General features: G+C 40.7%; 1 protein-coding gene across 1 annotated transcript in view; it reads right to left on the reverse strand.

Moving 5' to 3' along the window:
• Nucleotides 1–24132, reverse strand: part of LOC107728903 (transmembrane protein 236) — a 122307-nt gene extending 98175 nt beyond the window's left edge. Inside the window, exons 1-2 of the mRNA XM_016539218.1 lie at nucleotides 24079–24132; nucleotides 22627–22656 (exon numbers count right to left, since the gene is read on the reverse strand). Coding sequence (XP_016394704.1) covers nucleotides 22627–22656; nucleotides 24079–24132 — 84 coding nt within the window. The remainder of the gene's footprint in view (nucleotides 1–22626; nucleotides 22657–24078) is intronic.
• Between the last annotated feature and the right edge of the window lie 207 nt (nucleotides 24133–24339).

Raw genomic sequence — 24339 nt, forward strand, 5'->3', positions numbered from 1 at the left:
CTGTGTTTGCACCTAGCCAGGACTTTTGCTTGTGTTATTGGATTTCCCCTCTTGTCAAGCCCTCTGGATAACGTTTGCTGTCGACTGACTCATGCTCGTTTTGGATTACTCTTTTGTCTTGCCCTCAATATACCTGTTTGCCATTGTAAGAACCTTGCCAGTTTTATGACCACGCCTTTAAATAAAAGCTTTGCAGATGGATCAGCACGTCTCACATCTCGTTCGCCCCGTAACAAACATGTACATATGACAATATGTGTACAATTTATACTTAAATAGACAAAGTCAAATGTTGCAACTGACCCCATAACAGGGGACTGTTGCAACAGTCCACAGGGGCAGTTGCAACATTCATTCAAATTGTAATTAAATAATTTCTTAAATATAATTTTGCAATTACTTTATTTTATTTGTAGACAGACAGGGTCTTCAAGTTAAATTGGCTGTATAAAAACAAAGAATAGTAAATGGGAAAAAAATATTTTAAAGTAACAAATAACAACCATGCTTTGGTAAATAATTATAATACATCTGAAGTACAAAATATTAATTTAATCAAAATCAAGAAATTTAATAATAGCCTACTTCTGTTAACTTCTGTGAAAGTTTACTGAACTAGGGCCGGTTGCATAAACATAGCCACTATGTTAAGACTGTGTCTTAAGAACTAGTTTGACTAACTAGCAGTTAACCAGGTTGTCACGATCTGCTGCTACTGTGAAGGAGCGAGGAGCGTGGAGTGAAGGAACGAGGAGACGAAGGGGAATTCATGAAGAAAGTCTTTATTCATCCAATGGAACGCACACGTAGCACAGGGGATTGACAAACATTCAATACTGGACAAAGGAAATCAGGGAAGACAGGACTTAAATACACAACATAATGAGGAACTCAATGAGACACAGCTGAATCAAATGAACACACTAGGAACAGGATACAGCTGCTGTCAGCTGAGGGCTTGGGAGTGAATTGGCCGGCACTTGACAATGGAACGGCCAGCGGGCTTGAGAGTGCAGTGGCTGGTGGTCTCGACTTCTGAATGGCCGGCCGGCTTGACAGATTAAAAATACAGATTAAAACTAAAGTAACGAGCCTGTTTTGGAAATATAAGAAGTAGAAAGTACAAATATTTGTGTAGAAATGTAAGGAGTGAAAGTAAAAAGTTGTCAGAAAAATAAATAGTGAAATAAAGAACTGATACCAGAAAAATCTACTTAAGTACAGTAAAAAAGTATTTGTACTTCGTTACTTCCCATCTCTGTTTCAATGATCTCTCTCTCATTGTTGCAGGAATTTGTAAATAAGTTGAAACCCACTGGCTCCCCCTCTGACGTAATTCCACCCTGTCTTTTTAAAACAGGGTGTCATGTCAACTTATTCTAACCCTAACCCTACCAAGTCTACTAATACTCTACTAATACTCTAATGAGAGTTAGTAGACATGTAGGTGCAACGCTACTTATAGTCAACAGAGGGACCATCAAAATAAAGTGAAACCTAAATTTATCATACAAGCAGAGGGATTTCATGACAAACGTTTAGTGATCATTTGAACACGACTGAATGAATTCAAGGCATATATTTTCATTACGCAGAAAAAATAATTGGGAATCATGTAAAAAATATAAAATATATAAAATAAAAACAGTGCACATTTAATTGATCTATTATAACATTTATGTCGTTTTGTTCACTTGCCTGTTTCCTTATAAAGGTCCAGAAATGTGTCAAGCTTTTTGTCAGGTGTCTTTTTTAATTATATGATGTCATTACGTTGCTGTCTTGCCGCAAGCCAATGGCTGCATTTCTGATCGTGGTTTCGAGTATCGATACATCTGCCCTTTACGGGGAACACGAGAATGCGCAGTAATCTTAGATTAACTTAATCCAGATATTTTAATCAAATCCACAAATTCGTTTGAAGAACCAAATTAGCCCGAGATCAGTTATCACGATTAGAAGATCTAGCATCTTTCAAATCATCTCGGATGTATTAAGCGAGGTATGAAGAACAGGCACCTGGTTTACTTTTTGAGAGATGGAGACTCGCAGAGATGGCAACGCGGTTGTTAGATTGGCGTTCACACTGTGCTTATTCCAGTCATTCGTGTATCATATCGTACAAAGTTTAAATCATTGACATTTAAATATACCAAATAGTATAATGTGTATGATGTAGTATTTTATTTGATATTACTCTTGCCAAGCTATGATTTCTGAGAGATACACGGAGAGGCAACAGCAACCCAACTGTTTGATTTAGGCTTATTTCATTCATAAAGTTTGCTCTCTTTCACTTCACACACTCATTATTGCGTAGAACCTGGTTTATGTATAATATCGCGCTGATCCACTGGCTCACATGTTATCCATCAAACACGAGGAGTAACTGTGTTAGCCTTAACCGAATATTAATCGTCAGAATTATTTGTTATCCTTTATTCATTTTGAAGCCATTATCTGTGCCTTTCCGAATAAGGTCACAAACCCAGTGAGACTTGTTTGGAACAGCAGCCAGAGAGTCAAAGGGGTCAACATTAATGACTTGTTAATGAAAGGCCCAGATGTTCTCAATCAGATACATGCTATCCTGCTAAGGTTCAGAAGCAGAGTGTATGCCACATTAGGAGACATCAAGAAAATGTACAATTCAGTATGGTTGCAGGACCGTGACGTACATCTGTACGGATTCCTTTGGTAAGACTCTGAGAACAAGGAACTGGGGGAATATGTGATCACAAGAGTCAATATTGGACACAAGCCAGCAGGGTGCATTGAGCAGCGTGAAATGCGTGAAACTGGCAATTTGCCATCCTTTGCTCAACTTGAGGAAGAGCGCAGAGTACTCCAGCATGAAAGCTACGTTGATGACATTTCTCACAACCTTCACCAGCTGCAGTCCATTGTGGCAAACATAGACTTGATCTTAAAAGCTGGAGGATTTCATTTTAAGCCGTGGGTCTTCTCAGGTAAAAGTGGGAAGGGAGAGTCTGAGGACAGGCCCTTTGGAAGAAAGAAAAGCATTATGGTTCTACCAAACCAAATGTGTGATGACGACAACAAGGCACTTGGCCTGTGCTATTCCATGGAAAAAGACATGATCTATGTAATGATGTCAATCAATTTCTGAAAGAGAAAATAAATAAATTGTGACTTGGTTAAAACCTCTCACAAGAGCAAGTTAGAGCCCAAACACCAAGTCCACTGACGAGAAGAGAGTTGTTGAGTCAGGTGTTGGGAGTGTACGATCCAGTAAGCCTAGTGACTCCAGGCAAGCAAAAGGGAGCAATTCTGGTTCATAGAGCTTTTCAAGAGGCAAAGAATAGAAGGGATCCAATAAATGAAACTTGAGATACAGCCCTCTCAGATGAACTCAGAGACTATGTGATCAGGCTTTTTGAGGAATATGTCCAACTTGGCCAAATTAAAGACTAGAACAATAACACCCCCAAATTCTAATGATGAACACTGGGTGATAACCTTTTCGGATAGAAGCGAAAATGCTTATGGTGCTGTATTGTACCTCAGAACTCCGACCAGGGTTCAATCATCAGGCTTGTGGATTCCAAAGCCAAACGGACTCCTTTAGACCAAAAAGGAGATGTATCAAAGCAGAGGTGTGTGGAGCAGTGTTCGGCTCACGTCTGCGAATGTACTTTGAGCAGCATAGCCAAATTCGAGTGGAGAAATGGTACCACTTGGTTGGTAGCCAAACAGTCCTTGGTGCTATACAGTGAGAAAGCTATGGCTACAAAAAGTTTTTTGCTAATAGAATTGGGGACATCCAAGGAAGTGCAAGAGTGGTGGTAGATACCGGGTCTGCAAAACATTGCCTGTGTGATAACCAGAGGAGCTAGCCCTCAACACCTTGATAGAAATTCAGAGTGGCAGAAAGGGTCAAGGTTAGTGAGCTTGCCAGTAGATGAGTGGCCAATTAAGTCAGCTAATGATCAAGCAGTCAATGCTCGAGAGAGCATCAGTAAGCTTCAAAAGAAGGCATTTGAAGCTGTGCTGACAAGGTTTGAAGTGAAACAGGAGGAACTGACTGAAGAGTCATGGCAAATTGAGAATCTCAGCCAAGTTAAAGCAGAACCAAGGAGACCAAATGATAAAGCTTGGCTTAATGAATATTACATCCCTTTCTACAAACGCGCTTTTTGTAAATGATATGATCACAGATCATAACTTAGATATGCTCTCTTTGACAGAAACCTGGCCAAAACCATATGATTACATTATTTTAAATGAGTCTACCCCCCAAGATTACTGTTATAAACATGAGTCACGTCCAAAAGGTAAAGGGGGAGCTGTTGCTACAATTTTTAATAATATTTTCAGTATTTCTCAGAAGTCTGCTTTCAAGGGGGGCAGCCGTGGCCTAATGATTAGAGAGTCGGACTTGTAACCCTAAGGTTGCGGGTTCGCGTTTCATGTCCGGCAGGAATTGCCGGTGGGGGGAGTGAATAACCAGCGCTCTATTCCACCTTCAATACCACGACTGAGGTGAGACCCTTGAGCAAGGTACCGAACCCCCAACTGCTCCCCGGGCGCCGCAGTAATATGGCTGCCCACTGCTCCGGGTATGTGTTCACGGTGTGTGTGTGTGTGTGTTCACTACTGTGTGTGTGGACTTGGATGGGTTAAATGCAGAGCACAAATTCTGAGTATGGGTCTACATACTTGGCCACACGTCACTTCACTTTTTTCACTTTTAAGTATAATTAATTTGAAGTAAGGGTGCTTCATATAACAAGTGTTAATGATAAATCCCCTGTGGCGTTTGTACTGGCTACTGTATACAGGCCACTAGCGCACCATACAGACTTTATCAAAGTATTTGCTGATTTTCTGTTAGTGCTGGCTGCAGACAAAGTCTTAATTGTTGGTGATTGTAATATCCATTTTGATAATGAAAAAGATGCATTGGGATCAGCATTTATAGACATTCTGAACTTCATTGGGGTTATACAACCACACTACTTCAGATGAACATATTTAAAGAGGGCAGCCCGGAGAATGGAGCGCAGCTGGAAGAAAACAAAACTAGAGGTATTTTGTATTGCATGGCGGGAAAGTACTTCTACTTATAGAAAGCTCTAAAAACTGTTAGATCTACTTACTTTTCGTCTCTCTTAGAAGAGAACAAACACAACCCCAGGCATTTAATCAATACAGTGGCTAAATTAACGAAAAATAAAGCATCAACAGACACAGACATTTCCCAACAGCACAGCAGTAATGACTGACTTAACACCTCCCACTCGATTTTCATTGAATACAACAGGGAGTCACAATAATTTGAAGGCAAACGGTTTGGCACTACTGATTGCAGACCGGTAAGGATGTTTCCAAATTACTCGCTCATTTGTTCCTCAACTGGAAGGAGGATGATCAGCTGACTAACATCTCTGTGAAGAACAGTACATGGGATATTCTCCTTGCAGCTTTCAGACTCTGGATAGTTTGCTCTTGCTTTAAGGGCTTTGTAACAGGAACAGGCTACCTTGGGAATGTCCGGATATTTACATCTCTTACGGCACCCTTGCTGTCTGGATTGACGCTGATTACTCTGATTACTACTTAAACTGCCCCCTAAGCGCATTTTGATCTGCTATCCAGTCAATGTCCCCAATTGCTACCTTTCTGTCTGTGATATGCCACTTGCTTCTCAAGAATAAGTTAGGACCTGCAAGCTGGCTCCAGCATCTCCAAAACGAATCTACCACTGGCTGCATTGCTTAGAGTCATTTAAATTGGTAACTACAAAAGTCAAATATTTGGATATCACCACTTTGGGATGTTCGGCCGAGCAGTAGTGTGTTGGGTGTTATGTACTGAATGCAGTCTTTCTGAGCTTGCGCCCTGACAACGATTGATCGTACATTAGTGAGATTAGCCGCCATTTGAAGGGCTGTTTGAAATTTGTTGTAAGTGAGAATAAACTTACCTCCACAGTTTTGGAGTGCCCTATTGACAATGTGCACAGTAGCCTCTGCAGATCCATTTCTATGTGGAGAATCGATTCGAAACAAATCCATTTTTGTTGCCGTTTCCTCCAGAACTTGTTAATTCCCTCTAGGAAACTGTACAGCTCCTGCAAAACCATTCTCCAATTACATTGGTGCCTGGATCCAAATTGATCTTCTTGGGATAGCCTCTAATTGCAGCAAATCTTTGAAAGGCCATTAAGAAATTGGGCGTTAAGCAACTCTGCGTGGATTGCTCTGCTTGACATGCAGCAAAAGACAACACCCCAGACCTTCAGCAAAGATATTTTCTTAATGTCATCTTTCACATGGTAGTGTCCAAATAGATCTACTGTAGTGAACCCGAAAGGTGCAGCCGTTTACATTCTTTCTGTTGGTAAATCACCCATCACTTCCTGAGACTTTTTTGCTTTGGTCTTCCTACACTGAATGCAGCTGTCGACAACTCTTTGGGCTATTCTTCTACACCTTGTGACCCAGGCTGTCCTTCGCATCCTAAGCAGAGTCTCCGCCAAACTTCTGTGGCTTTCTTTGTGAGATTCTCGTGCTAGTAGCATGGATACCCAGGCATTGTAATGAATAATTGGAATGCAGACACACTCTGTCAGTTTAAATCTAGATTAAAGATCCGTCTCTTTAATCTGGCATACACATAATTAGTGTTGTTTTTGGCGGCCTGTTTTAATTTTAGTTTTAGTCTAGTCTTTGTGTGAAGCTGTCATTTTAGTTTTTATTAGTTTTAGTCACGTTCATACTCTTTTTAGTCTAGTCAAGTTTCAGTCAACTAAAAGTCTGAGCTAGATTCGTTTAAAAAAAAGTTCATTCGAAACACCGCTGTGTTTGAATGGAGATGTGCAGCGGCTCCGCTGCGTCTTTGTTTTAAACTATTTTCGACGACGAAATGGAGCAAAATCAGACAATAGTGTTATAGACAATGTAAGTCACTTAATATTAACTTCTTTTATTGAATTGTATTGTATTAAATCAGTATCACATTTACAAACTCCCTTAAAAATCATTAAAAGCTGTCACTCATCTTAGTTCATCGCGAGCTCACATTTATAATCAACGAAGCTCTCTACACTGCGCAATGAATCTCTCACTTTGCTTATGAAAGGATTCGTGAGATATGTCTGTGATACATTACTCAACGCTGCAAAAACACGTAGAAACCTTTGAAGCAACTGGGAAAACTTCCTATAACACCAATGTAATTGCTACATCGTAATGCTAATGTTAGTCTCTTTCATTCCTATTCCGAGGTCACTGTAGCCATACAGATCCAGTCTGTATCCAGATCAGATGGTCACTGTAGCCACCCAGGTCCAGTCTATATCTAGACCAGATGGTGGATCAGCTCCTAGAGACGAACTTTACAGCCCTGAATGTCAGTGGAGACCATGACAACTAGATGCGCCCCAGAGACAGATCCCCTGCGAAGACTACATCACCTCGACGACCATCGGCACAAGTCCACGGGAACCAGACAAGTCCTCTCCACCTGTGTTGCAACCTGGAATTAAACTACGCCATGCTGGTTTCGTCTGACCAGAGGAGAACTGGCCCCGTGACTGAGCCCAGATTCTCCCAAGGTTTTTTCTCCATTTCTGTCACCGGTGGTGTTTTGGTTCCTTGCCACTGTCGCATTTGGCTTGCTTAGTTGCGGACGCTTGACTGACTGGTTGCACAGACACAATAGGAAAATAAATAAAAAATAAATTTTCAGCCAATCAGAGTGAGGACCGGAAATAAAGGGGGAAAAAAAAGAATCTGCTGTTGTGTTAGACGGGGCTGACGCAACTTTTCTGCCAAAACCTAAGAACTGGACACAAGAAAATGCACAAACATCCAAAAATATCCCGAAGTGGCAGCTGGTGAGAACTTTAATTTCGATTTGGTAAATGAAAGGATGTGGCTGGTGTAATAGCAGATGCAGAGTCAATTTGTGGCACAGCAAATGTGTTTGTGTTCGGAACGGAGAGATTCCGTGGTCTTACTGTGTTTATCTGTTCATTGCATCAAGTTACGAGTCTATTGATTTGCTTATCTTTGATTGTGTTTCGATTCCTGGTAGAGTGATGATAGAATAATTTTCGAATAATTGACGAATAATTTTCCCGCCGCAGCCAGATTATTTTGATAGCGGCTGGTTCTGAAATAGATCTGTCATGACAGCAATAGTTACTCACAATCAGAGTATGTGAGCGGAGCAGGGAGTGGAGCGGTGTGATTTTGACTGGAGCGAGGAGTGGATTTTTTAAGTCGGAGCGTCGTGGTTTTCACTCGCTCCAAGAGCGCTCCACTGCCGCTCCATCACGAGCACAATTCATGCCAACGGCCCATAAAACAACTGCATATTTAGCAAGAATTCACGTTAAATATATTTAGCTAGCTTGATAGAGAAGGATCACTCAAATCAGAAAGAATGTGAAGGCTATGATGATGGCAATTGACATGAGCAGGAAGTTATAGTTCTCAAGGAATTTGTTCCTTCTAGATACTGAATATTTTCAGCTGAAAGCATGATTTAAACAAGTACTACAAAACTTATTCACACACAATCACAATAACACACAATAATGCATTCAAACAAATGTAATCTTGCAGTGCTACTTCATCTGTATCCGTTTTCGAATAAACAGAAATCTGTAAGAAATGCATCGATCCGTAGGTAAAAAATAACTGACGAAAACGTACTGTTATTTTCATCACAAACAAAATTTGCACTGCAAAAAGCAGTAATTATACCTTTTAATGCTGACGACCATTAGCTTGTCATGTGGTAGGAAAAAAGTTTGCACACTAGTGTTCCAATAAGCCTCTTTGAAACTCTCCTGTTATTTTATTTATTTAATTTTTTAAAAATAGGTTATGAACAGAACTGTGATATTTCAAACATACTGAAATACTTTAGCCGCGGAGCGGTGTTTTTTGAGATCAGTGAGCGTGTGGACTGGGGCGGGAGCGGAGTGATTATTAAATACTCTGAGCGTGGAGGGGAAATTGTTGCCACTCTACTCCGCTCACATACTCTGCCGGACACCGCCAAACAAATGTGTCTTTTTGTTAATGACTGTCCTAGGCCTACTACAGGATTTAACACAGAGTAACAGCTCACTGCCAGTTACAAAAGACACTGTAACAGTCTGTCAAAGGCAATTCCAGTTGCATTTTTCATCAATTTCTTAAATTATCCTTTGACTATGTTCTGGGCAAAAATTTTTTGGGCCCAATGCCAAACTTACTTGCCAACCCCTGCCCTATACCCTCATTCACTATTCCCTAATGTAGAGCCCTGAACAAATGTTTGGATTTCTGAATTTAACATTGTGCTTAAAAGAAAGACTAAAGAGAATTTCATCATTAGTATTTGTTTAAAATATTACACTTTATGAGATCGCTGATTTTTGCTTACATATATGTGCAAGTTAAATGTTGATGGACTTCGGTTTAAATATGTTCATTTAAGACATTTCTAAAACAGTTTCACATGTGTATGTGTGAAAGAAAAGTCATACAAGGACTTCAGTTTTGTTGTATTTTCTGAGAACGTCACTTCGTCCTATGAGAACTGTGGACTTTGACCCCTCAAGATCAAGGGGCGGGGTAAAACGAGTGACGAGTACAACGCAGTTTTTCACGGGGTAGTCAGAGAAGTTTGGCTTGGAAAGAGTTACTTTCACCGTGAAGAAAGCTCACAGCCGTCACGTTCATGGATGTTTTGAGTGGCAGGCTCAGTGGAGAAAGTTTTCTGTGAGTTATTTCAGTGTAAAATGTAGCATTTGGACCAATCAGACACACATTTGTTCATTAGATTTAACAAATCAATTATTCATTAGATTAACAAACAATCACAGACCCCTCACCCAATAAACATACTGGGTGCAAGCATGTCTGGGAACGACACCAGGCCCCTGGTTACCATGGCAACCAGGACCCCTCAGCCAGATCAGATATACTTTTACGACCTAAAAGTATGTATAGAGAAAATCAACTCTTACTCAAGTCTCTCTAAAACAGACACATAATGCCCATAAAAATGGACTCTTCTCTAATTAATTCATAGGAAAACCTTTCTTTGAATGAACACACATATACTTCAGGTCATTGTGTATGTTGTTACTGTTCTTGTATATTGTCTTTTGTATTGTATACTGTTTTATGCATGCTTATGATAGAACCACTCATTCATGTAACCTTACATATAAGCATTGGTATAAAACAAATAAGGTGATTACATGTGTTTTAAAGTTGACCTAACAATTTAATGTTCTCTTACTGCTTTATTTCGTCTTCACGAGTCTCCCCGCCTGTCTGCCAGCGCACTGCGGGAGGAAAATACTGGTTAGCACAGCTTTACTAGGAAAGTGAGCAAGTAACATTAAAATAATTCATAGAAGACGATGAAGAAAAGTGTATGCATGTGTTTTAACATACCTCTGTGACTCTCATCTCCACGCTGGTCTGCCTCTGCCAGCGGCGCTGCGGCCGGAGGAAAGGACCGGTTTGGCTTTGCTGGCCCTGACGGCCCACCACTGGTATTTATACTTGTATTGCAGTAAAAAATGTGGTGTTTAACCGGAGTACGGTGGTGGGGGTGCTTGACGTGTCAAACACTAGAAAGGGGTGCACGCTGCAAAAAGTTTGGGAACCACTACTCTAAGACAAAGAGTCGTAAACTTTCCCTCCAAAAGTGAAAGTTACCATTGGCTCTGTGACCTCCCGGAGGTGTGAGCTCAATAGGAGATAAAGCTCTCACATCAGTGACCCGCCTCAGTCAGTTTGCGGTTCTGTTAGATTCTGAGAAGATGAGGATGTGAGCTATAACGCTTCTGCAACTCTTAAGTCTGTACCAGGCTTCGGCCTTGTCTTTCCATTCACCAAAGATCCTAGGATCTCAGCTAATGTCTCTCTTAGCTTTTTTTCACTTTCCACTGGGAAGAAACTCCCAATCACCATCGAGTCAGAACGTCTTTGGAGTTCATCACTCTTCCAACCTGGAAAGAAGGTGATCGCGACTCCTACACCACCGAACCTCCAAACCATCAACACCTTCATCCGAGATTGCATCCGTACGCTCGTTCCAGGCCAAGGCAATGCAAGTATCGTATATTTAACTAAATGAAACAGAGGTTTAGTATAAGCTGTAGACCCCGTTCTAAAACGGCGCTGATGGTTTCACTCAGGTGGTTAACGGAATCTTTTCATAGCTTCTTTCTCTGGTTTTTCCTGATGGCTTCATCCATCAAGCCTCATTTGCCCTTTCCTATGTGTGAGTGATTGTTTGTTTGTTTGTTAGACTAGTTTGTGTTAGTGTTTAGTTAATAAAACTCTTGTGCACAAATTACATGAGTTTCTGATTCTGCCTGGCATATTAATGTCCCTTTACGATTTTGATCCTTACTACCACGGAAATATCCTTTCCTAGAGTTGATATGAACTTACACTGAATGTTCGCTGAAGGGTTAATGGTGTAATTCTAGCCTAGCTAACTAGTAATTCACCATTGTCTGTGAAGTGAATGTGCTGTATTGATTTGTGAATGAAGTTGTATGCATGAAGTTTTCCATGCATATTTACAGCAGCGCAAGTTCTGCTCCATTTGCGCGTGTTGTAAGCTTGCATCGGTCTCTTAGCAACGTCTGACCCCAGGAGGTGCGAGCAGGCTCTTCCGGTTCAATCTGATAACAACACACACGTCACAGACCTTTGTGTAAACAAAGAACTGCGTGTAGCCAATGCTGACTCTTTAGCATCCATACAGGCTAAGCTAAGCCCTTTATCTCAACTGCTAGCTGTTAGCATCTGACTAACACTTAGATAGGTGTGAGTGTAAAGTGTAACTTTCAAACCCCTCCTCTCTCTCTCTCTCCCCTCACTCCTGGTTTCACTTCCTGTTTATGCTATCACCTTCTCTTTGGATTCAGTTAGGTCGGACCCTCCCCACATACTTTGGTTTTATTTGTATTATTTTTACTTCATTCTGCCTCTCTTTGATTTTATTTTCATTAATTTACCTTGGTTTAGCTTGAATGTGCCAGTTCAGCTAAGTTGATTTTAATTAAATCTGAGATTTATTTAAATCAATTTATTTATTTTTCCTTTAGTTTCCTACAGCTATAAGGACCTTTTCATTTTACTTTATCTTATTTTAGTTTGTTTGACCATCACCATCTTCCCTCTCGGTATAGTATTATAGCAGTTTTAGCAGCTGTTGTATCCTTAATGAGCCATACAGGTTATTAGTAGCCCTAATTCCTGTCTCTGCTATACCCATACTTCTCAGCACGAGGCCTATTACATAAGGTACAGTTACCATTAATTATGCTATAGGCCCTGAGAAGACTAGAAACACTTCCAAATGTTTCTGTTTATATACCTTGAGGTGTTTGATGTATCCCTGCTAGCTTAGCTAACAGTGGCCCTAGGTTTATGACCCTGCTGCAGCATTCCTTTGAACAAGTGACAACTGCTTAGTCATATCTCCTAGCTTAAACTAAATAAGGAAAGCCCTTCCTTCTCCCTCTGCCTCTTTCTGATTTTATTTCAGTTTTGTTTTATTTGATACCTTCATAGTGATCAAACCTGTGAACCATCAGTGCTTTGAGAAATAGTTTGACCACACGTATAGCCCTGCTTACAGCCCCATCAACATAGTTACTCAAACTCTCTCTTTGTGTTCAGGAACACAAAAACATAGCACCCTACCTCACTAGCTGCCCCTCACCAGTTATTCACACCGTGCACGGCCTACACAGCCGTTCCCCATACAGATAGCTTAACACCTCTGTACCTACTTGCAGTTGCCTTCTGCCTCTCTCTCTCTGGTGTTCCCACAAGTGTGCCAGTATGTCGCAGACATTCCACAGGCATCCAGCCCTGCCAGCTCACCAGGACCACTTGGAAACCTAGCAGAGCACTGTGATGGATATCCTTCAGCCCAAAGCAGCCAACGACCTGCAACGGCCGAGAAAAGAACAGCGAGACTGCGAAACAAGTGGACACCTGACACCCAGCCTGAACCACCAGGACCTTTAACAGCTGCTGGACACCGAGAGCAGGTTGAAAAAGCCACCAGAGGGGGATCCAAGATGGCGGCTTACAGAACGGTCGCGTTAATCAGACGGTGCGGGCTACTGCATTCAGTTATCATTATTTTCGGCGGAGGAGCTGTTTTTTTTTCTGTGGTTCTTGCTGCATAGTTTGCTATGAGTTTAGACTCCTACTTTTTGAAGCAGACGATCAACATACCTCAAAGGAACACTAAAAACTCGAGCAAATCAGAGACAGAGCATAACTGTCAGGGTGAGGATAATGCTACTGCCAGCTCGGATGCTAATACCAGTGTTTCCAAACCGGGCCTACGGCAGATTATCACGGAAATCACGGGAAACATTTTGAAATTGATAGATGAAAAGTTGAGTCCACTGTCACAACTCTTGCAACAACAGAACGAAAAACTCGATGACCATGAAAAACGAATCACAGAAACTGAGAACCGAATCTCCGCGGTGGAAGACGCTGCTGCCCCGGTTGAGGGTAAATTGGAGACGCTAGAGAGACGAGTTCGCGAATTAACAGATCATTTGGATGATTTGGAAAACAGAGGGAGAAGAAAGAATATACGTATTGTTGGGCTTCCCGAGAATGCAGAAGGCGATCGCCCTGTTAAGTTTTTTGAATCCTGGCTGCCGAACTCTCTGGGCATTCAAACGAAATCCGGCCGCATGAAGATCGAAAGAGCCCATCGCGTTCCAGGCAGAGCTGTCAAGACAGCGTCCCCGTATCCAAGGGCAGTTCTGGTGAGATTTCATAACTACGTGGACAAGGAACGGGTCATCACAGCAGCAAGAGAGTTGGGTAACGGAGAGCAGGCTTTGATGTTCGGAAACTCCAAGGTGAAGATTTTCCAGGATTTCTCTGCTGCGGTTTTGCGTAAACGCAAGCAATTTGATGAGGTCAAAAAGCGTCTGAGGGCGGCCGGTGCCACTTATGCACAGCTTTATCCTGCCTCCCTCTGTCAGGAGTGGTCAAGGAAGAGGAATCAGTTGCAGGGATAACAAGGATTTTATTGAGATTCAAAACAAACAGGAACGAAGCCACTATCCGAGAGGGTAATCTGGAGAGATCCCAACCAGGTCCGGGGAAGAGAAAGTCAGCTCAACAGCAGGTATCTAGGAAAAGGAGGCAGGATAACAGGCAACAGCGACAAGAGCCAGGTTAACTCAGCAGAGCAGAGATTTCGATCTGGCACAGGACAGAAAACAAGAGGGGAATATAAGGGTGATTACTGATCAGAAACAGGTGTACCCCTAACGAGATAAGATAACGAGAGGGGCAGGGTAACAATAGACAATAGAGCACATGGCAAACATAATTACCAACTGACAGCCATGTGCTCCAGACAGACCAGGACACAACATAAACAAACCCAGATCAGACCGGCGCCTTGACACCCTCAAAGTCACACACCGGGGAACTACCAACGTGTTCCAGGATCCATCTGAAGTGGAAAAATTCTTGTCGTCACAGGAGGGAATATTCCCATCTGTTTGATGATGACTTTGTTCCCCCCTTTTTTATTGTCATGCTGGCAATGAGAATGACTCAGGTATGTGTGCGCATATGTCGTCAGAATGTTTTTTTTTCCATCTCTGATTCGCTCTATTTTATATTAGGCCCTCTGTCATATGGACATGCTGTGTACGTTTGAGGTCCGCAGGTCTGTCAGCGCTACATGTTAACTAATTTTCTTTTGTCGTTCAGGATCCCTTTTACACTGAATTGCGTTATTTGAACCATTTCAGAGTAATGACTCACTCGAGTTTTAGTACAGTTAGCACTGTTCATTGTATTATAGTTATGTGTTCCCTGTTTTCTTTTAGTTTTGCACCTTTCAGCTCACATTTGATGTTAACATGGGACTGTATTTTTGCTATGGGAAACATTTTTGGTCAGGATTTGTCTTTTTTTTTCTCTCTTATAAAACATGTCAGCTAGTATGCTTAAGATTTGTTCCTGGAATGTTAATGGGATACACACACCTGTGAAGAGGAAGTCAATTCTCACATTCCTCAAAAAGGAGAATGTTGATATAGCCCTCCTACAAGAAACTCACCTTGATGATAAAGAACATCTTAAGTTGCAACAGTTGGGCTTCAGTCATGTTTTTTTCTCTTCATTTACATCGAGGAGCCGAGGAGTGGCCATTTTGTTAAAAAAATCTCTACCTTTCAGGTTGTCAAATTGTATCAAAGAAAAAAATGGACGTTATGTAATTGTGAAGGGTATGTTGCAAGGGGAAGAAATTGCCATCATGAATGTATATTTTCCCCCTGGTCATCAATGTGATTTTCTAACAAGTGCATTTGTCAAATTGTTGGAATGCAAGGTCACTCGTTCTGTTGTGGGAGGGGATTTTAATTGTCAATTGAACCCACTTATGGACAAATTTCCTTCGGGTTTGGCTCCCTCATTTCAGGCTAAATTCATTCATTCTATATGTGAGGATTTGGATTTTGTGGATGTGTGGCGAGCACAGCATCCTGTTGATAAAGAATTTACTTTCTATTCTAAACAACATTGTTGCCACACAAGAATAGACTATTTCTTTGTTCCTAAGGGGCTATTACAATTTATAGATAATAGCGCCATTGGAAATATTATAATATCGGAGCATGCCGCTGTCTTCTTATATTTAAAGTTACAGAGCCCTTTTAATCCAACTAGGTATTGGAGATTTAACCCTTTTATTCTTAAAGATAGTAAGTTTTGTTCTTACTTTGTCAGAATTCCAATAATTTTTTACTATCAATTCTCCCTCTACGGAAGATAAATCTCTTCTATGGGAAACGATTAAGGCTTTTTCAAGGGGTCTTATCATTTCTTATACGTCTAGTAAGAGGCGGAGGCAAACAGAACAGAAGGATATTCTAGATGCAAAACTTAGACGGGCAGAGGGGGATTATGTCCAGAATCCGAGGCCAGGTAAATAAAAAGAAATTACTGCTCTACGCTCTGCTTTAGAGTCCTTATAAGGTCTGCTGAGAGGAAAGTTAGGTTTGCTAAGCAAAGGCTCTATGAACATGGTGATAAGCCAGGGAAATACCTGGCTTATCTTACTAAGAAAAAAGCAGACTCTCAAATTATATCTTTAATTAAGGATGATCAGGGGCATCTTTCTTCTGATGTTACAATAATCAACAATACATCTGTTAACTTTTTTAAAACTCTGTACAAAGCAGAGTCCCCATGTAACTCCCTAAGCCTTATGGATGTGTTTTTATCCAAAATTGAGTTACCTTCTATAACTGAACATCAGAAGCTTGCTCTTAATGGTCCTATTTCAAGGGAGGAGGTATTAACAGCAATCAGGAGTCTGCAGACTGGGAAAGCCCCTGGTCCAGATGGACTGAGTAGTGAATTTTATGCAGAGTTTCGGGATATTTTGGTTGATCCTCTTTTAGAAATGTTTAATTATTCTTTAGAGAATGGTACTCTCCCTCCTTCCTTACGGGAAGCTAATATTTCTCTGTTACTTAAAAATGGGAAACAACCAGAGGATTGTGCCTCCTATAGGCCAATATCTCTATTAAATAGTGATTTCAAAATCCTTTCTAAAATCCTCGCTACAAGGCTTGAAGGCTTGAAGGCCTCAACTTATTAAAGAAGATCAAACAGGTTTTATTAAGGGACGTAGCTCTGGTAACAGTATTCATAGACTATTAAATATTATTCAGTTTTCACATCAGCAGAAGATGGACAGTCTTGTTGTCTCAATGGACGCAGAAAAGGCGTTTGATCGAGTTGAGTGGCCTTACTTATTTTATACATTATCTAAATTCGGTCTGGGTGAAAATTTTGTTAGCTTGGTCAAGTTGTTGTATACTGGCCCTCTTGCTGCTGTAATAACTAATGGCTTGCGTTCTTCCAGTTTTGGGGTCAGTAGGGGCACTCGACAAGGCTGTCACCCCTTCTTTTTGCTTTAGTAATAGAACCTTTGGCTGAGGCAATTAGGTCAAATTTGGGCATACATGGTTTGACTATAGCTAGTAGGCATCATAAGATTAATCTCTATGCTCATGATATCCTTGTTTTCTTATCTAAACCAGAAATATCCATAACTAATCTTATAGGTGTCATCAAAGATTTTAGTGTCTTCTCAGGTTATAGGATTAATTTGAGTAAATCTGAAGCCATGCCCCTAAGTAACCTACAAGCTGTCCCTTCAGGTTCACTTTCCTTCCCATTTAAGTGGTCCCCATTGGGCTTTGTATATCTGGGAATACATATAACCCCTAAATTCGATCAGATGTTTAAGTCAAATTTTACTGTTCTTTTTATCTAAATCGTATTAAACTTGATTTAGAAAGATGGAATACTCTCCCTATTTCTTGGCTGGGGCGCATTGCTCTTTTGAAAATGAATGTTCTCCCAAGATTATTATATCCGATTCAGATGATTCCAGTTCTTTTTTTGCAGAAAACATTTAAAGACCTAGACAGATGGTTAAATTCTTTTATATGGGCTAATAAAAGACCTTGCCTTAGGATTAATATATTGCGTCTACCAGAAGATATGGGCGGCCTTGGTCTCCCGGATATTAGAAGGTATCAACTTGGTGCCCATTTACGTTACATAACTACTTAGATTTCAGAAGACCCAACTTCATTATGGTTGGATATAGAGTCCTTTCTGTCACAGGTCCCTCTTCAAAATTTGCTCTTTCTCAAAAGAATGAAGATAGTTAGAGTAGCTTGTACAAACCCTATTATTTTAAATTCTGTGAAGGCTTGGCAGTCTGTTAGGCGACTTGAAGGTAAATTATGCTTAACATCAGTTTATACTCCAATATGTAATAATCTAGATTTTCCCCCAGGTGTCAGTGATTTACATTTTCGACAGTGGGCTCTTAAGGGGCTTTCTAAACTAAAATATCTTTTTGATAATAATACTCTTATGTCTTTTACTCAGATTTCCAAAAAATACAACCTTGATGGGCGGGATTTTTTCCGCTATTTACAAATAAGAAATCACATTCAAAAGGATACAACACTTATTTCTAATGCAAGTTCCACAGAAATTGAGAAGCAGCTTTTCGAGATGCACTCAACTAAATCTATAAGTTTATTTTATAGGCTGTTATCGGAGTATGTTGGCACATCCACTCATTTTCTTAAAACGATTTGGGAAAGGGAACTTAATATTCAAGCAGCAGATGAAGATTGGAATATGGTTTGGAAAAACGCAAAGAGTCTGAGTATACAGTGGGTACGGAAAGTATTCAGACCCCCTTCAATTTTTCACTCTTTGTTATATTGCAGCCATTTGCTAAAATCATTTAAGTTAATTTTTTTTCCTCATTAATGTACACACAGCACCCCATATTGACAGAAAAACACAGAATTGTTGACATTTTTGCAGATATATTAAAAAAGAAAAACTGAAATATCAAATGGTCCTAAGTATTCTTAATGAGGAAAAAAAATTAACTTAAATGATTTTAGCAAATGGCTGCAATATAACAAAGAGTGAAAAATTTAAGGGGGTCTGAATACTTTCCGTACCCACTGTATGTAATAAAGTAAAAGCTATTCAGTTCAAGATTCTTCACAGAGCTCACATTTCTCCTTCCCAGCGCAGTAGATTTAGGGCTGATTTCTCTCCTTTTTGTCCCAAATGCAAGACCGAAATAGGTAGTCTTACTCATTGTCTGTGGTTTTGTAACAAGATACAGAGGGTTTGGGGGGGGGTGTCTGAAGAACTGAAGAAAATTTTGGGTGTTTCTTTGGTTCCAGATCCAGCGTCTTATCTACTTGGAATTACTCCTCCTGTAGGTCTTGATAAGTGCAAAATTAGGCTTTTTAATTTTCTCATTTTCAGTGCTAAAAAATTTATAGTTTTACAATGGATCTTAGATAAAGCTCCCTCTGTTAGGATGCGGCATCAAACTATTCTTGAATATGTGTCGTTAGTTTATCTGACTTGTATTGTACGTGATAAGAGTGGAGTGTTTCATAAAATTTGGGAACCTTTTTTGACATATGTTGATCTTGACATTGCTTCCATCCTGACAAGAGGATTTATCTAAGGGTGTCATGGCTGATTTTGTTAGTTGTGCTATAATCTTTACTCATTGTCAGTACTTCAATATTTTTTTATTTTCCCCGACTTACTGAATTCCCGTGTAAGTGTACGCACATGTAACCCTTGTTTTTTGTGTGTGAGAGCTGAAATGTTTTTTTTTTTTTTTTTACCTGTTGTTGTCATTGTTATAATTATTTTGCAAGTATGTTATTTCTTCATAAAGTGAAAATTAATAAAACATATAATTAAAAAAAAAAGAAAAGCCACCAGACAGGACTTGGAAAGAGAACTGTTTCACTCAAAATCACTCTTAAAAACAGCATATGTGAAACTTAATGAAAGAGACACTAGAGTTAAGGCCTTAGAAGGCCATCTGCATGCAGCCAGAGCTGAAGTCCAAACCCTGACTCAGCAATTCTGCAACATTAAAGGCTTGACATGGTCCAGAAAGAACTGAAACAGTCCTACAGACTGTGCATGGACTCAGGTAAAAGTCACCCTGCTGCACGTCACACTGCCAGCAGTGTAAACCCCCTCACCCCTGTACACAGATACAGGGTGGGGGGGTAGCCAAAGCCTTCTGATTGACACTTCACAAGTTAGTTTCCTGGAAACCTCTGCAGCCGCAGAAGGAAAAGGATCAATTCAGACAAACTCTGAAATGACACATGGAGTGACACTCAAAGACCTCAACCGAATGGCCAGAAACATCCCTGCATTCACACCAGAACTTGAAGGAGACGCCGACGTCCACGATTACCTGCGAGACATTGACTTTTACCTGCAGTCTTGGACCAGTGTGAACCACCAAGATAGACTCTATCTGCTCTGGATCCCTTCTGCTTGACACTTCACAAGTCAGCTCCCTGAAAACCTCTGCAGCTGCAGAGAAAAAAAAAAAAGTTTAATTCAGGCGAACCGAAACAACGCCTGTGAATGCCACCTGCAAGCAGCCCGAGCTGAAATCCAAGTCCTTGCTCAGCAGCGAGACAGCCCCAGACACCAAACAGGGCCGGCATGAAACTCCCCATGCTTTCTACCACAGACTTCGACGAGCTTACTTAGGAGCTCGCAATTACCCTGGGATGGAGGAGGACACCAGCTTCAAGAGCCTTTTCCTCCGAAACCTCCACCCTATTGTAAGTCACCATTTAGGCAATATGGCCTGCCCCCACTCAATGCCTATTCAACAACTGTGTGACCTGACACAAAAGGCCTTTAACAAGCACAAGGCCTCCACCAAAGGTGTTTGTAAGACCCCACTGATTCTGAACTTCACAACCCAGAATCCAAAGCGGGCACCAGAAGGCACCCAGCATTGCCACAATGCATAACCCTTCTACAGAAAGCCACTAGCCAGCGGAGGACAGAGCCATCACCGTGGCAACAGACCCAAGTCCCAGACCAACCACTGGCAGAAACCATGGAAAAGGCCATCCTCATCCTGCGAACACCACGGTATGTCCAACGACAGTCCCCCACAAGGTGCCAAAAGAATGCTGCACAAGGACAGCTGGACACGCCTTCTTCTGAGTTACAGGAGCTGCTGACACTAGCAAAAGAGCTCCTTGAACAAAACTCAACTGAGGTGTACTGGGAAGTCGCTACAAGAGCAAAGCGACAACACAAACATCAGATTTCTAGTGACGTTCGAGCTATACAGAGGGCAAACAACCACCTGCTGCCCTCACTTTCATTTCCCTTTTGAGCTAATTTGCTACAAAAAGTATCACGCATCAGTTTGCAGCTCGCCGCACGAGAGAGAGCGCTGCGAGAGAGTTCAAAGGAGGCCGCACGCACACCAGCCTCACATGAGTCCGCTTCGGAAGAAATCCGGCATGAGGATATTCTACGTGAGAAAGTCCGTTTTATGGTTCGTAACGACTTTTTCATTATTTTTTTTTTTATTAGATTAAGGTTGAGAAATCATCCGGAAGAATATTCCCATGTTTATTTTTCTCAAGTTCAGTGTCTTCGTTATAAATCGTATTATTCGTTTGAAATTTGGAAGAAGATACCCGTGTTTATTTTATTAATTTGGTGTTAAGTATCACCATGGTGTGTGTAGTTGGGAGTTCGTGTCACATGCGTGATAATCGTCTTTTACAAGACTGAGAGATCGTCGAGTCAAGGTTGGGATATGGAAGAAGATCTTCGCGGATTCATCTGACCTGTTTGAGGAGGGAGGAGTTCATCAGATCCACTCAACGTCGTCGCGGGAGATGTCACGGAGGCTGTGCTTTTCATTTCATCGTGCATTAAGGATCAGCAATTATTAATCTGCAAGTGAAATTTTGTTCCTCCAGGATTTGTGAGTACAGTTTTTTTTTCCATCGAAAGAGCTCCAACTAGCGCGCCAACGGTGTACTGCTAATCCCAGCTGGGTAATACTGAGGTGAAATCTGAGTAAAACCAGAGTATTACATTGACATTGGGTTTATTTTTTCCCTTTCTTTTTGATTATGATGTTTATTGTGATTAATACTGTTGAGACTGTGTGAATTGAATTATTTGGTCACTCACGTGACAAACAAAAGGGAAAACACATTTTTCACACAGAAAAAAAATTTCCTGAAAATAATAAATCCACATTTATTGATCATCTTTATCTTTGTGTGTTTTCCTGTGGAATTTCAAAAAGATTTGTATTCTCAAGTTTAAAAGTAACATAGTTTTGTACTTAAATTTCCAAATAAGAAATTTCTTTCAATCTGATACAACCAAGTGAAAATCTGAGACCTGGATTATATACTGTGAATACTGTAATGAAAGAGAAATGTGCCTATACTGTTGAGACTGTGTGAATTGAATTATTTGGTCACTCACGTGACAAACAAAAGGGAAAACACAGAGGAAAGAAAAAAAAAATTTCCTGAAAATAATAAATCCACATTTATTGATCATCTTTATCTTTGTGTGTTTTCCTGTGGAATTTCAAAAAGATTTGTATTCTCAAGTTTAAAAGTAACATAGTTTTGTACTTAAATTTCCAAATAAGAAATTTCTTTCAATCTGATACAACCAAGTGAAAATCTGAGACCTGGATTATATACTGTGAATACTGTAATGAAAGAGAAATGTGCCTTTACTGGGATAGTGGTGGAAATAATATCCCCTAGACAGATTTTTATTGTGTGAGTCGCAAGATATTTACCTGGCAGGAGGGCTACATTTTGTGGGGGCTTGTCATCCGGGATCATTCAGATAATTCAGATTGTGTTTTCAGAAATAGTGAATATAAGTGTTCTGAAAAAAAAAATTGGAAGCAATATATGTGCATACTGTGTCTAAAGAGCTTTAATGCTTAACAGCCATTTCCTATTTTTCTGAGCACATATGGTCAGTGACGTGAACAAAATGGAGGTCAAAGAGATTATTGCTTGGTGCAGAGAGAAAGACGTTGAGCTGGACAGAGTTTTTATTCTGAACAATGTACCCACAGATAGTGAAGACAGAGTAATCTATAGTGTGCTGGATGCTGTTCTGGGAATTTGGAAATGCAAAGTGCTTGATCATCGCTCTGATAAGACTAAGCGACGGCAGTTTGTCTTACTTGAAACTGCTGATAGCATTTCCAAGATGTCTATCCCTGCAGAGCTTGGAGGACCTGAAGTAGGCTCCCGGTACACACAGGTTGTTCACATTGCAGCTGAAACACCTAAGCAGAGTAAGGAAGATGAGTTCCAGTTTAAGCTGATCTTTTTTTCTCCAAAAAGAAAAAAGAAAATCTTTGTGGTTCGTGCGTTTGCTCGTGCCTCAAAAGAGGGCTTACAATGACTTACAAAGACACATGACAGCTACAAGTGTATGCACTACTTGCTTTATGCAAGCACTATATAGGATAAATCACTATACAGGATTTACCCTATTATACTTTATTGACACGAATTGATAGGTGAAACAACAAACAGCCACCCACAAATAGTCTATAAACAAAGCATCCGGCTGTCTTTGAGTTCACATGAACAACGGTTAAAGTTACTCGTCGTCAGGCTACAGAAGAATACCATAATTCCTCCGTTCAATTAGGCCTAAGACATCGAGAGTCACGCAGACTTATAACAACCCAGCCACAACACATAATTCCAAATAACATGCTTTACCTTAACAAAGAATCGACCACAGAGTCCAACGTTTATATTTTTTCTACGAATCTTTGAGTTAACGTACTAAACATGAGTGGAATTTGTGCACCGCAGCGCCCCCACACCTTGATGCTCATGACAAGAATAGCATGTAGTTATTTTTATTGAAGTGAATTAGGTTTAAATCGCCGTCATGCATGAATGAATGAATGATATTTTTGCAATTTTACACATAATAATCCACGATGATCACATTACACAAAACTGAAATTGCACGTCAAAATAACACATTGTCAATATTTTTTGAGACCCCCCAAAATTTCAGCCCATGTCTTATTAAGGGAGCCAAGCTCCCCCTAGCTCCCCCGTAGTTCGCACCCTGCCTGTAGCTTCATCTGAGGAGAGAGTCGGATATAGAAAGCTGCATCCTTTCTCAGGGTTTATCCCAACTCCTCCTGGAAAAGATGAGTATGAGGTTTGGGTGGAGCAGACTACTCACATTCTGGAAGAATGGCAGTGTTCTGATAACGTGAAGAAGCAGAGGTTAGTAGAGTGTCTCAGAGGTCCTGCAGCAGACATTGTGAGGTTTGAGAAGACTGGAAACCCATCTGCTAATCTTAGTGCGCTTGAATCAGCCTTTGGCACAACTGAGGATGCTGCAGATTTAATGCTAAAGTTTCGGAGCACTTACCAGAGTGAGGGAGAAAAGCTCTCAGCCTACATACTGAGATTGGACAGAATGCTGCATAGTATGCTGAGGAAGAAAGGCATTGAGTATTCTGCCATGAATCATCTTCACATGAAACATGTGAAACATGTGACCTAGTGTCTATGCGCTTGAGAATGACCCATAAGCTGTGTGCCCCTCCTTCCTTTAATGAATTAATGAAGGAGGTGAGAGAAGAAGAAGCCCAGTTGACAAACAGGAATTCAGCACAGTCTAATGTAGCTGTCTCCTTCAAGTAATACGCCATCTACCAACGATACTATGGGTGATTCAGAAGTAGAAAAGCTGAAGAAGGAGATAAGAGGACTTAAGAACGAGGTGTCTCGTTTGACAGCTGCAGCAAGAGAACCCATAACTCATGATCGTTCTGGCCTGCACAGTCTAGCTACGACTGCAGAGAGTAAAACACCAACCAGACCAGTGAACAAAGCTAACGTCTTCTGTTACAGATGCG

Source organism: Sinocyclocheilus rhinocerous, unplaced genomic scaffold (genome assembly GCF_001515625.1).
Source record: "Sinocyclocheilus rhinocerous isolate Xijiao unplaced genomic scaffold, SAMN03320098_v1.1 scaffold698, whole genome shotgun sequence".
Lineage (NCBI taxonomy): Eukaryota > Metazoa > Chordata > Actinopteri > Cypriniformes > Cyprinidae > Sinocyclocheilus > Sinocyclocheilus rhinocerous.